The sequence below is a fragment of the Falco biarmicus genome, chromosome 4 (assembly GCF_023638135.1).
Source record: "Falco biarmicus isolate bFalBia1 chromosome 4, bFalBia1.pri, whole genome shotgun sequence".
NCBI lineage: Eukaryota > Metazoa > Chordata > Aves > Falconiformes > Falconidae > Falco > Falco biarmicus.
Window position 1 is genome coordinate 82,725,275 of NC_079291.1, and position 14,142 is coordinate 82,739,416.

General features: G+C 53.4%; 1 protein-coding gene across 1 annotated transcript; it reads right to left on the bottom strand.

Moving 5' to 3' along the window:
• Positions 1 to 4,833: 4,833 nt before the first annotated feature.
• LOC130147688 (galanin receptor type 1-like) lies at positions 4,834 to 8,581 on the bottom strand. Its single transcript, XM_056335155.1, has one exon. The coding sequence runs from the start codon at positions 8,579 to 8,581 to the stop codon at positions 7,253 to 7,255; it is 1,329 nt and encodes a 442-aa protein (XP_056191130.1). The 3' UTR covers positions 4,834 to 7,252.
• Positions 8,582 to 14,142: the final 5,561 nt, after the last annotated feature.

Genomic DNA, 14,142 nt, shown 5'->3' on the forward strand with positions numbered 1-14,142 from the left:
GTGCGCACTTCCCTGCTCCCCACCGCCTCGCCGGCACTTGGGAACTGTGCTGGAGCAATGGCATCAGTGATGCTTTTGCACAGACTCTTGATCAGCCTTTCATGCTGCCACATGGATGAGCCCCTGCACCTCCTCCCCAAAGTGCTGGGGTCACTACGTGGACCTTGCGGGGTTGCTCAGCCCACCCCAGCCTGTTTCTTTTCCCACTTAGAGGAGTGGATCACAGCCTTGACCCTGCCACAAGGGTTTGGGAGGAGGATTTATTTTATGCTTTTGCCATTGCATGTTCTCTTCTTGATGCATTTTGGCCAGAGGCTGTGTTACATCATTAGCTTTTGAAGGAGAACATCCCAGCCTTTGTGGAGACTTTGAGTCAGCCCACTCCAAATCCCCATCCATGCTGTGAGGCTGTGCAGGAAGTTCTTGTTTCCTCCTGTGCTACCCAAAGCCCAGATGAACAGTCTGAAAGAGCAGAAGTGCTGGATGGAGCCCTAGGAAGCGCAGGTTCAGTTCCCAGCTGAGGGAGGCAGGGAGGTTACGGAGCCACAGCCGCTCAGCAGTCACACTGACGTCTCAGGTGCGGGTCCTGCTTCCCTGCTGCTGGTTGGGCACATTCATGCTGGAAACACTCTTCCTCCAGGCATGTGGCTTTGTGAGATCCTTGGGCTGCCTCTGCTAATGATTACTGCAAATTTAATAGCCTTATTAGTTTAACCACTCAGACCTTTATCAGAAGAGATTAGCAGGTGTGAGAGAGCTTTAGCATCCTTGGCAGCTCTATTTCTTCCCCAGTAATTGCCTTAAGACGGTTTTATTTCCCCGTCTGGATTTTCTTTCGTTCCCCTTTTTTTCAGCTTAATTCCTGTATTTTTTGCCACCTTTTCCTTCTTCACACCAAGAAATAGCAGCTCATGACTTGTGAGCACCACGTAACGGGATACCTCTTGCCTAAAGACCCATTCATACAGCTCTTTAATTCATCAGCTCCGTTCTCGTGATGAATAGCTGAGGAGAGGAGGGCAGGGGCTGACTGAAAACACCTTGAGCGGAAAATGAAGAAAGGCAAAGCCTATGCAGCACTTGGGGCAGCAGCATGCCCGTGCAGCTGCCCAGAGATGCTGGAGCATCGCCAGCTGGTGATCGGCAGGTCCTCACGAGCTCAGCCTCCCTGCGGTGATTAGAAATGAGAATAGTCCAACCTCCCCAGCCAAGTGCAACGCATCTCCAGGCTGTGGCTAAGCCTGTTTCATGGAGCACAGGAGCCAGCTGAGGAAGCCTCCCCGGAGGCTCTGCTTGAGAATGTGGTCCTTGGTGTTTGGAGGTGCAGAGCTGAGAGCCTTGGCTTGGCCAGGTACCAAGAGCCACCTCCTGCAGGGGCAGGGGAAGGCTGAGCTGCCAGGCAGATGGATCAGACCCCAAGAGCCTGGCAGAGTGCTGCAGCTGGGAAATGCCTGCCTGATTAAGGAGTGATTAAAGTTTGGTAATTTTATCCTACAGTGCACACAGCATTTTGTGCTCCACGGTAGCTCTCTGTTATCATAAAACTCAGAGAGATGGGGTAAGGCATATGGGGACAAGCTGTTAATGCCTGAATCTTTCAGGGGCAGAAATATTTCATATGTATTTTTAAAAATAATGTCTCCTCAGGTGATTTCCCCACCCCAGTTTGCAACATAAACCAGCTGTCTTAGGGTGCAATGAGGTAAGAGGGAAAAGGCCGGGCAGGGAAAACATTTTAAATCAAAGGTGACATTGCAGCTCCATGACGCGTCCCCTTCCCCACACGGTGGGGGCAGTCACACGGTGCCCCCTGTGCTGGCAGTGCTGAGCTGGTGTGTTCCAGGCACCGAGTTCTTCAGGGGCTTTCTTGCAATCAGCAAGAGACACCAAACAGGAATACTCTGGTGTAGATTCCTCACTTGGAAAAAATGTTCTCTGCAAGTGCCGCATCTATCTTTATTGCTGAAATATTTAAAAATTATTATTTTAATAAAATATTAAGGAAAGAATTGGATTATATGACAGCCTCACAACCTTTAATGAGTGGGAACCCTTCTAAGGTAGAAAGCAGCACCCCTCCCACTCCAGATCAGGCACTCACCCTAATGTGGCTCCTCCTCTGCCCCAGACACAGTTTTCCTGGTTGTTTCAAGCTAAGAGTGAAACAAATCCTTAAATGGGGACAGCCAGAGCCTCCATCGCGGGCTGGCAGGGAGGCTTGGGGCTGGGCAGTCGCATGAGACTGCGCTGACTCTGCAGCTGTGCTGTGTCAGTTCTGAGTCCTGGGACTTTGCCTAAGGATGTTTAGCAGGGAGAGGAAGCAACTACTGCAATTCCTGTGTGCCTGGGGCCGACTTAACCAGCAGTCATTCCTTTGCAGAAAGTTTGGGAGAGTTTTATACAACCCCGGTACGTGTCAGGCGAGCAGTACTTCCCTGCTGGCTGGCTTTCCTAGTGGCTCCAGCAATCTCTTGCACCTGCCCACAGCTGCTCTTTTATTTGTTCCAGCAGCTGCTGGTGTTTTATGTTCGTGCAGAATATAGTCACAAAGGTAAACTGAGCCGTGCTGATTATTCCTTGAAAATCTGTACCAATAGTTCTCTGGCTCTTTACAAGAAGGTCATCACAACGCACTGGAAACCTAGGCAGCTCCTGTGCTCTCCCTGTTCTTTTTGATATTTCAAGTCAGGAGAGCTGAGATGTTTGTGTATGGGCTATGCTGTGGTGGGGGGATACAGGAGGAGACACAGGAACCATGCTGGGGGATGCTGGTGTTGTAGATAATTCACCAGCCAGCTTCCATCCTAGTTTGAATCCCAGCATCAATAAATATAATATGTAAAGCACCAACAGGCAGGAATTTTGCTTTGGAGGACATTCTCCTTTCTGGGATGCTCAGGGTTGTGACAGTGAAGGTGCTGGTCTACCCAGAGGGCTGATGAATATTAGAAGACAGATGGATCTGCTGTTTCTGTTGTGTTGCACCGGAGGGGCACCAGGCATGTCCCCTGGGACTCCTCAGCTCGCGCTCTGCAAGTGACTGAGTGAGCATTTCTCAGCCTGCGCTGTGTCAGCATTAGTGTGTCCTACCTCCAGATGGCTGTGTCCTGCAAAGTTTTACTGTTGATCAAACTATGCCAGGTCTGAAATCATCCCCTGATCTCCCCCTACTCTTTAAAACAGGACTCAGGCTAGTGTGGAGGGTTTTTTGCATGGGAATGTAAGAACAAGGGTACTGAATAGACCAAACAATGCTCAGCCCAGCGTCCTGCACCCAATGGTGGCTGGTAACATGTGTCCTGGGAAGGAGCAAGACGGCGGTTATAGGTTGAATACACAGCAACCTCTAAGCCAGAATTTGGCATCATTGTTTTTAATAGCCTCTGGTAGCCCTTTCTGCTGTGAACAGTTCCGTCTCCTCTTGAACTCTTTTTATTGTTTTCAGCCCTCACCGCCTCCTCTGCCTGTGAGCTCAGCGGCTGCCACAGTGTGAGAAAAGGTGCTGCCTTGTCCTTACACATGCTGTCTAATCATTTCACTGCCTTCCCTTGAGTATTTTATTAAAAGAAAAAGTGATTCATCATTCTCCATATGAGGGCTACGTACGAGTCGTGAATGTATGTAACTCTATGATACCTCATACAAAAGATTATCTCTTTTTTTCATCTCTTCAGCAGTTCACAGGCAGAAAATAAACCTGTAGCATCTTTGAGACAATACTGACAGTACAAGAGCAGATCATGGAATATTCCCAGGGAAAGTTACTGAACAGCAACTCTCTGTAAAGGGCTGTCAAGCATTGGAAGAGGCTGCCCAGGGAAGGGGTTGAGTCACCATCCCTGGAGGTATTTAAAAGACGTGTAGATGTGGCACTTAGGGACATGGTTTAGTGGTGGCCTTGGCAGTGCTGGGTTAACGGTTGGACTCAATGGTCTTGAAGGTCTTTTCTAACCTAAATGGTTCTGTGATTCTAAGTAAAGGTGTTTTAAACATCCTATTTTGGTAATATTATAAATTGCCTGTGTTTATTTGAATGGTAAAGCAGAGAAGAAAGACCCGTGGGGGAAGGAGTGGGACTGAGATGCATTAGCAGCATTGCTGTGTGAAAACGTCGTCCTAGAGACATCTAAAATTCCCATTTCCAGTCTGCCTGGGCGCATTTAAAGAGAAACACATATCCTCAACCACACACCAAGTGTGAGACATTTGGCTTGAGCTCCTTTGAGGAAACGATCTGCATTCACCAGCCAGAGCCATGTCTGCTCCTGATTCCTGCAGTGGTCAGGAGTCCCCTGAATACCTATCAAAGTACCTGCCATCCGAAACAAGGAGCCTGTGTGGCCCAGGGGACCCCCAGATCTCTTCTCGGCCCTAAATACAAAGACATTCTTTATCAGCTAGGAGGGGAAAAAAGCCACTTTCTCAGATGCTGAGGTTTCATCTCACTGGGAGCCAGCGTGAGTCACCCAGGCACTGCTGCATTACACAGACCTGTTCAGGTTAATAAAATCACTGCCAGAGCCCAGGCGGCTTGCAGGATGCTATGTGGCTTTCACATTGACGTCACTGCTTTTCATTTACCCTTGGGTGATAGTGACCAAAATTCGTTACTACCTGGCAGCCGTCGGGTAAGCCTTGCAAAATAAATCAGCATTCTCCATAGCAAACAGGTGTCTGCAGCACAAAAGGAGCCGTTCAGATCAGTGGGACAGGAAGGGATTTTTCATCAGACGAGTGAAGACATGAATGGGTCGTTGGGGTGAGGGGAATTCACAGGCAAAGAGTGATAACGGTGGGAAGCAGGGAGGGATTTCGCTGTAGAGACAGTGGAGAAGCAGGTGGCGCACGGGGGAGAGCGACCGAGGGAGACAGAGAGGAGCTGAAATGAGCAATTTGTCTTTATTACAGGAAAACAGCAACACTGAATGAAACTGGAAAATACATCTAAAAGTGTGAAGAGGAGGCGACCTTGCCTGGTGGGAGTGGCCCTTGCCACCGTGTATCTCGGTGGTCAGGAGTGCTGTGGGGCTGGAGAAAGGCAGGGGCATCAGCGTCAGGAGGGGAAGGCACAGGCACGTTCAGGAGAACACACCATCCCTGGTATTTCTGCCTCCGTGGAGGGTACAGAGACTCAGGGCAGGATCCAGGCATCAGCTATGAACTGAGAGGGAAAAAAAATAGTAATTTCTTCTGGGATACTTTAAAATGTGGATTTCTTGCACCTTCACATCATTTCAGAGCCGGGACACCACATGGGATGGAGCTGATCTGGCATCTCTGCAGTCCTTTTGTTGTGGTTTATTCAGGGCAGGGCTAAATACATTGGTCTGGGCAATGCAGGGACGTTTCAGTATTGTGTCACGTCTGGTCCGGGGGGAGGACATCTGTTCACAGGACCTGGAGTCAGTGGGCATTCAGAGCGAGCTTTTAATGCTCCTCAGCCTGGCACGTTTTGCCAGCCCTGAAAATATGCCTTGAAAGAGGAAATAAAATCTCCACAGGCTCTTCTCCGCAGCTACTAAAAGATCAGGCAGTAGGTACACTCCTATATCAACTGCAAAAATGCAGATGTTCTCATCTCCCAGCACACATAAAAGCCATTTCTCACCCAAAGTAAATCTGCGTACTTGTAATTTCTTTCTCATTCGCACAAAAAGAGAATACAAATTGTGGATGGCACTGCGTGTTAAGGAGGAATCTTTTGTTTTCCAGGCAGATTATTGTTAATGGAAAATGTTTCTGAACAATCATTACAAAGGTGGGAATACTGTCGGGTTGAACGGCTATTTTTTGCCTCTATTTTTTTGTGAGCAAAAGCTCTCTAGAAGGCAGGAGGATATTATTTGAAACTTAGACTCCCCAGAATATCATTCCCTGCTCAGTAATACAAAAAAGCCCCCCCCAGCCATCAAAACCTGAGTTCCATTAAATGTTAAATCCTCTCCCAGGAAGGCTGCTGCGTTCCTTTTGGGGCATGCTAAGAGAGTGAGCCCTGCTGCAGCGGGTGCTGGTACACAGGTAGCCACGGCACGGGCTCCTCTGGCACCAGGAGACGGTGTGCATCCGTCCTCTCCACAGCACTGGGCCAGCACAGGGAAGGGGCTGATCCCTAGTTTCATTCCAGCCTTTTGGGTCTTTGTTGCATTTTTTTTTCCTCCCACCTGTTGCCTGGTCTGATGTGTTTTCACTTAGATCTTTGGGAGAAAGGTCTCCTTTTGCTCAGTGCAATAGGATTTTCGAGCTTTAGTGGTGCCTTTCGATGCTAACATAATAAAAGTATACCATTTATTTATCAAAGCCTCCTTTAAAGGAGATGATGGAAAAAATAGGTTTTAACCTACTTCTGGTTCTCAGGAAAAGCAAGCACTTTGATTCTCTCCTTCCCAGACAAAGAGCATTGCATTAGTAGATTCTGATTTTATTAGCTATAAACCACTTTCTATTTTTATTTTCACATGCCATTGACTTTGGTACAGACACAGCTGAACAAGGGTTGGTTTTTCAAGTGCAAATCATGTTAATAGATGCCCGGTTCTTTCCATTCTACCCACAGGAACATAGCTGCAAGAAAGCAAGCTGACGCCCAAAGAATATTTTCCTATTGCATTTCCTAAATCACCTCCAAGGCCACATTATTCCTTCTGAATTCCCACGTGTGGAATGGTGATGGTCGCTTTAGTACTTCTGGCACTGCCTCTTCACATCAGGAGAATTTATTTGTGTGGAGGAGTGAAACAATACGATCAGACAATGAAATCTCAAGTGGTAAAGTGTGTGAAATTCGCCACTGCTATTACTTTTTATGATGCGGTTTCTAGCATTTCTTCACTGCTTGCAACTACAACTGATGGATTTGGAGCGGAGAGTGCCTCTTTTACTGCTCTTTATCAGCGCAGGGTGAGCAGCCAGCCGCCAAACCGTTGCTGTATCCAAACAGTATCCCTGCATGCAGAGACGGAGCTGCGGGGAGGGCTCGCTCGTTGGGAAGTTGATCTATCTAATTATGTGACTGTTGACTGGGCAACAGGCTACACATCTAGTTGTCCCCAGTAAAAATCATTTGTCTTAAGACTTGATCTGAGTTAGAATACATCATCGTTACTTGCTTCTTTCCCTGTCTTGGTATTTTGGAACTGGTGATGGGAGAGATTAGAAGAAAGTTTTTTTCCATCATTAAAATAGCCGGTTTGGAAAGACCTCTAAAGAGTCATTAAATGCAGATGAGGGTATGCGATGCACTTCCTGAGCAGAATTACAAGGAAGTGTTCTCGCTGGAGACAGTGTTCAGAGGTGGGTGCTGGCAGGAGTTCAAGCGTCCACACTTGTTCTTGCGGCCATGACCTCCCTGACATCTCCTGCCCATGGTGGGGGTGGCGGAGGGTCCTTTCCTTGCAGACTCCATTGAACTCCGGTAAGACAGCAGCTCTGGGGCTGAGGAGCGGGTTGTCCCTTCAGACAGAGAGAAGTTAAAGAGGGAGACCATTCTTTGGTGGTATTTGCTCTTCATTTCCTTGGCTGACCTGTAGAGGTTCCCAACAAAGCAATAGCATATAGGGTTGAGGCTGGAATTGGTTAGGCCAAGCCACTGGGCAAAAGGTCTGAGCTGCAGGATCCAAGGAGAAGGAGTCACATCCTGCAAAGATTTGGGGATGTTGAAATCAATCCAGATGTCCATCAGGTAGACGGGCAGCCAGGAGATTGCAAACAGCAGGACCAAGGCCACCACCATCTGCGCGACCTTCTTCCGGATCTTCAGCCTGGAAGCCGGCAGGGATCGGTTGAGGGCAGTGCTCTCCTTCAGCCGGCTGCTGCGGCTCCACAGCCGGCGCACCGTGAGGAAGCAGATGACCATGTTGAACAGGACGGGCAGGCAGTAGAGGGCACAGAAGAGCAGAAAGTTGTAGGCTTGCTTGAGCCTCTCCTGAGGCCAGATCTCCCTGCAGATGGAGAACACCAGAGGCAAGCCCTCCACCACCCCAATCTCATCCCGTTTGTTCATGAAGATGAGGGGCATGCATATCCCCGAGGACAACAACCACACCACCAGGATGGTGCTGAGGATCCTCTTCTGGGTGAAGAAAGACCGGGCGTTGAGTGGGTTGTGCACGCTGTAGTACCGGTTCACGCTGATGACGGTCAGGCTGAGGACACTGGCGGAGACAGAAACAGCCTGGATGAAGGGCACTGCCCGGCAGAGGAAATCCCCGTACACCCAGGCTTTGTAGATAAGGTTGCCCACGGTGATGGGCATGCAGATGCACACCACCATGAGGTCGCACACCGCCAGGTTGAGGAGGAGGCTGCGGGTGGCACTCAGGCTGGGTACCCGACTCCGGCGCTTGCGGGTGAGCACCCTGATGGACATGATGTTGCCCACGAAGCCCACCACAAAAGACACCAGGTACATCGCCGTGAGGCTGATGGTGACGGGCTCCTTCACGAAGAGGAAGAGCATCTTCTCCAGCTCTTCCCAACCCAGCTCCTGGCTCCCATTCCAGAGCCCGCCTTGGGTCTGGTTCTCCTCCTGCCAGAGCTGCAGAGGGCCGGGGGGGGGCTCGGGGGCTGGGGGGGAGGAATTCATGGCTGAGCCCCCCCGGGCACGCCGGGGAACGGGGCAGAGCCCCGTCAGCTCTTCAGCTGGAGCAGCCGCGCCTGCAAAAGAGGGTGCAGAGGGGGGCTGAGCGCCGGCCGCCAGCCGTGCCCCCCCGCACGGTGCCGGGCCGCAAATGGCTCCTCGGCAACTTAGTTGCGAGGCGGGGAGCGCCGCGGGGGAGCGGCTCCGCGGGCACCGGCCGGGCAGGCGGCGCAGCGGCCCGGGCTCCGTGCCCAGCCCCGGGGAGACGGGGGGAGAAGGGGAAGGGGAAGGGGACCACGACCCCCTCGAACCCCGGGGAGCGTCCCCGGCCGCGGCCCGCCGCGACTCCCCTCCCTTCCGGGAAAGTTGCGCGCTCCGCGGCAGCGCTGCCGGCCCCCGGTGGCGGGCTGCCCCCAGCCCCCCGGTCCCGGACTGCCCCCAGCCCCCCGGTCCCGCCTCCCCCGACCCCCGGTCCCTCGGTCCCCCCCGGCCCCGCGGCGCGGCGGCACTCACCGGGCGGAGGCGGGCAGCGCCGGACCGGGCTCCTCCCGCGGGCGGCTCCGCCGGGCTCGGCGTGTGCGGGCAGCGCAGGGTCCGCCGCGCGCAGGCACCCGCACCCCGGCACGCGGGGCCGGCGCCCACCTGCGCGCGGCTGCCACCCGCACGGAGTGTGCGCTCCGCACACAGCGCCGCGCGCACACGCGAACGCACACGCACAGTCCCGCACACACACAGTCCCGCACACACAACTCAGTCCCGCACACACAACTCAGTCCCGCACACACAACTCAGTCCCGCACACGCACAACCCCGCACGCACACACAGCCCCCCACACACGCAGCCCCGCACACCCACGCAGACCCGCACACACGCACAGCCCTGCACACACAGCTCCGCACACACACAGAGCTCCGCACGCACACAGCCCCGCACACACACGCACAGCTCCCGCACACGCAGAGCTCTACACAGGCACAGCCCCGCACACACACAGCCCCGCACACACACAGCTCTACACACACAGCCCCGCACACACAGCCCCGCGCACACACACAGCCCCGCACACGCACACACAGCCCCGCACACACAGCCCCGCACACACACACACAGCCCCGCACATACACAGCCCTACACACACAGCCCCGCACACGCACGCACAGCTCCGCACGCACACAGCCCTACACACACACAGCCCCGCACACGCACGCACAGCTCCGCATGCACACAGCCCTACACACACACAGCCCCACACACAGCCCCACACACGCACGCACAGACCCGCACACACACGGTCCCGCACACACACAGCCCACACACACAGCCCCACACACGCACGCACAGCCCCGCACACACACAACCCCGCACACACACAGCCCTGCACACACACAGCCCTACACACACAGCCCCGCACATACACAGCCCTACACACACAGCCCCGCACACACAGCCCCGCACACACACAGCCCCGCACACACACAGCCCTACACACACAGCCCCGCACACGCACGCACAGCCCCGCACACACACAGCCCCGCACACACACAGCCCTACACACACAGCCCCGCACACGCACGCACAGCCCCGCAACACACACAGCCCTACACACACAGCCCCGCACACACACAGCCCTACACACACAGCCCCGCACACGCACGCACAGCCCCGCACACACACAGCCCTACACACACAGCCCCGCACATACACAGCCCTACACACACAGCCCCGCACACACGCACAGCCCTACACACACAGCCCCGCACACACACAGCCCCACACACACAGCCCCGCACACGCACGCACAGCCCCGCACACACACAGCCCTACACACACAGCCCCGCACACACACAGCCCCACACACACAGCCCCCCCACACAGCCTTGCACACGCACGCACACAGCCCCGCACACACACAGCCCCCCCCACACAGCCCCGCACACACACAGCCCCACACACACAGCCCCCCACACACAGCCTCGCACACGCACGCACAGCCCCGCACACACACAGCCCCACACACACAGCGCCGCACACGCACGCACAGCCCCGCACACACACAGCCCCGCACACGCACGCACAGCCCCGCACACGCACGCACAGCCCCGCACACACACAGCCCCGCACACACACAGCCCCACACACACACAGCCCCCCACACACAGCCCCGCACACACACAGCCCCGCACACGCACGCACAGCCCCGCACACGCACGCACAGCCCCGCAGAAGCCGTGCAAGGCTGAGCCGCGCCGCTCCAGGCGCCCCGAGCGGCGGGTTCCAAGTGCCCTGGCGCCCGGCCGTGGTGCTGAAGGGACAGCTCCGCCGGGGCGGGCAGGAGCGGGCAGGGAGTGGGAAGGGAGCGCGCAGGGAGCGGGCAAACGGGGGCAGGACCCGGCAGGGACCGGGCAGGTTCTGGGCTGGGACCGGGCAGAGACCGGGAGAGGACCAGACGGGCAGGGACGTTTATGAGCGTCGCCAGGCTCTCTCTGGCGTTCCCCTCTCCTTCCCCTCTCCTGGGGGCTGCCTGGGCTCAGCCACGGCAAGGCAGGGCGAGACCCAGGCACGTCACTGCTTACTTCCAGTCTGACACCAAACCCACCCTTCTGTGCTTCCCAGCAGAGGCCGGTACGCCGATGACGAACACCGCAGCAGGAATTGGTGGGAACCCACTCAAGAAGGAGCACTCCAGAAAGAAACCCAGTTTTGTGTCTTTCCTCTTAAACTGAAGGGATAGGAAGAATGAGCCATGGAGAAAGTCACTTGGAAAAAGTTGAAGGGCTTGGCTGTGGGACAAGGTTGGTTTGTAAAATGAAACTTGTGACTGGAGGTGCTTAGAGGGTGCCAGTGAATCACGGGGGCGAAATGTTTGACAAGAGAAACTGATAGCTCTGCCTGAGGTGGTTATTTTTTGTTCTTTGCCTTCTCTGAGACAGGGCAAGGTAACAAATACAGCCCAGGTGGAAGCTGTCACTGAATGGTGAATGCCCTTGATTTCAGTGGGAAATTCTCTATCTGTTTCAGTCTTTTTATGTGAAAGAAGAAAGTAAATATTTTTGGTCAGCCTTAGGTGAAATGAAAGAAACATCAGCAGTGGAGCCACATTTGGGGGCCGGAAATGTGATCAGCATATAAAGCTCTTCCGCATTAGAATGCATTTGCTTTAAGCGTGTGACTGCTTATTCCCTTATAGTTTTATGGATGTGTATTTATAGATCTTCAGAGACAAACAACTTCTACAAACTAATTATAGTGTGTTGCCCAAAGCACAAGGTACACATTATTCTATGCAGCGAAATGCATGGGTACTCTGATGGATACCTAAAATCTGCTGCAATTCCACAGCTGCTCCACAGGCAAATAGATCTGTTGCAAACAGGCAACTACAGGGGCCAGGGTCGAAACTAGCAATTGGAAATCTCCACGTACCCATCCCTTGCCAGCCAGTGCCCAGCTTCCCCAAAGCAGACATGCCATTACACACAGAAAACAACAGAGCGGAGGTGTTTAAGTCAACAGTTTTAGTAGGTTATTAACTGAATTCAAAAGAAGAGAGTGAAGAAATGTGCCAGGGCTCTTGAATATATTTTTTTTTCGGGTAGTTACCTTCCAAATGTTCAAGCTAACAAATACAGTTAACTTCTTTTTTGGTCCCCCATGCACTTTATTTATAACCTGCATGATTTACTGCTAAAGAACCTTAAAAGACTAGACTACAAAGTTGATCAGTGGTTCGATATAAGTACAATTAATCTGCTTTTGCATCCATTGACACAACTCACAAATTCCAAGTCATCTCTAACAACAAATGACAAATCTTTATGCTGTGTACAGCTGACAGAGAGGACAGGGGCATATTATAATGAGCTGATTGATTCTAACAAGTTCAAAGTCACCAGATAATGCAGGATGGGGAATCTCCAACAAAAACAAGTGCCGTACCCTTTTCACATTGGTTCCCCTCTTACGGAAGAGCTTTGGAGTGGAAGCTACATAAAGCCCACTGGAGAGAGGAGCCAGCCTTCACCAGCAAGGGTAATGGACTGGGCTGTGATCATACAGCAATGTACATCAGAAATAACCTACCAGTCTCACTGGAGTTACAGCTGCAAAGAACTGACCTGAGAGGAGGAGTGAGTCAGCCACTTTGGGGCTTTGCCAGACTCTCAGAAAAACTCATAACAGCTCCAAAACCTGCTACAGCTGCCCAAACCTGCTCTGCCCGCTGCACGTCAGAGTCCCAGGGCAGGGTAAATTTAGCTTGGCTGTCTCAGCACAACCTTCCTGCTCCCACTGCAGCACAAGCCAGGTGTTGCACAGCCACAGCCATACTCCGCCTGTCCCAGGCCCAACAGCCGGTGTAAGTTCAGGAAACCCTGAGGGTTTTCCAGCTTGTGCTGGTGAACGGGTGGACCTTGAGAGTGTGAAGGTGGAGCAATTCCCCCGGTTGTGCATTTACTTACAGCAGCTCAGGTAGTCCCCCCTCTTAAACTCTTCTCCCTGCTGAGTATGAGGGGGCAGCACTCAGGCACCCTGCCTGTGTCTGGGGGACACCCCCCCCCGCGTGGTCCCAGCAGAGCTGCATCCTTCACCCCCTGGGTGGTGGCTGGCACCCAACCAAAGGGTGCTTTGCTCGCTTAGCTTTCTTCCAGTGTGCATCCCGACATGCCTGGTGTGTGTCCCAGCTACCACGGTTTGACCTAAAGGTCTGTTCTGAGGACGGAGCTGCTTTCCCCACCCTGTGCTTGCCCAGCAGATGTGTGGGATGGAGTCTGCTCACTTCACAGAGATGGAAAAAAATTGAGGCTTGTCTCAGTCAAGCGGGGGCTGGATTGGTGCTATTGGGACGGACTGTGCAGGTGCAGGTTGTGTTAGGTGAGCTGGGAGCACATCCCAGCTCGGTGTTATGGGGGGAACAGTGGCACTGGTGAAATAATTTCCAACTGGTTTTGCTGGGAGGTGCTGGTTGGACTTCCCTTGAAAAGCACTGCATAAAATCCACCTTCATTGCCACTTACCCCTTCTGTCTGACACTTTTTGATTGAAGGCATGGAGATGGGAGGACCTTGGGGTAAGGGAGGCTCCCTGAGCCCTTCATCCACCCTTGTGCTGCGTACACCACACTCCTTCCCACTCCCAGGGACCTTGCTGCCACTGCAGCCCAGGATGGGCTGGGTGAGCATTCCTAATGCCTGGTATAAACAGGAATTAATGCTGAAACCTGTCTCTGTGTCTCTCTTGCCATCAGGAGAGAGCAACAGCATCACTGTTTGTTAATTTGCATCGGGCAAAAAAAGGTGCCCATCTTTTTTCTGGGTCATTTTCTTACAAATCTCTAATCCAGCAACAAAACTTCCCAAAATCCTGGGTGCCATGGGCTTGGGGGACCTCTGAGCTGGCTTTGCCGCTCCCTCTGCTGGTGGCTGCTCCGTCCCTGTGCCACTGCTGCTCCATCCCCGTGGTTTTGGGGGACACACGAGCTATTTCTGGCACCGCTGCCCAGGCCCTCAGCACAGCTCCGGCGTGGCGTTCGCTGATGTCAGCGCATTGACGCGCCTGTGAATCCAGGAGG

Bases quoted from the DNA above. Each gene is read 5' to 3' on its own strand.
- LOC130147688 (XM_056335155.1), bottom strand. From the start codon at position 8,581: ATGAATTCCTCCCCCCCAGCCCCCGAGCCCCCCCCCGGCCCTCTGCAG.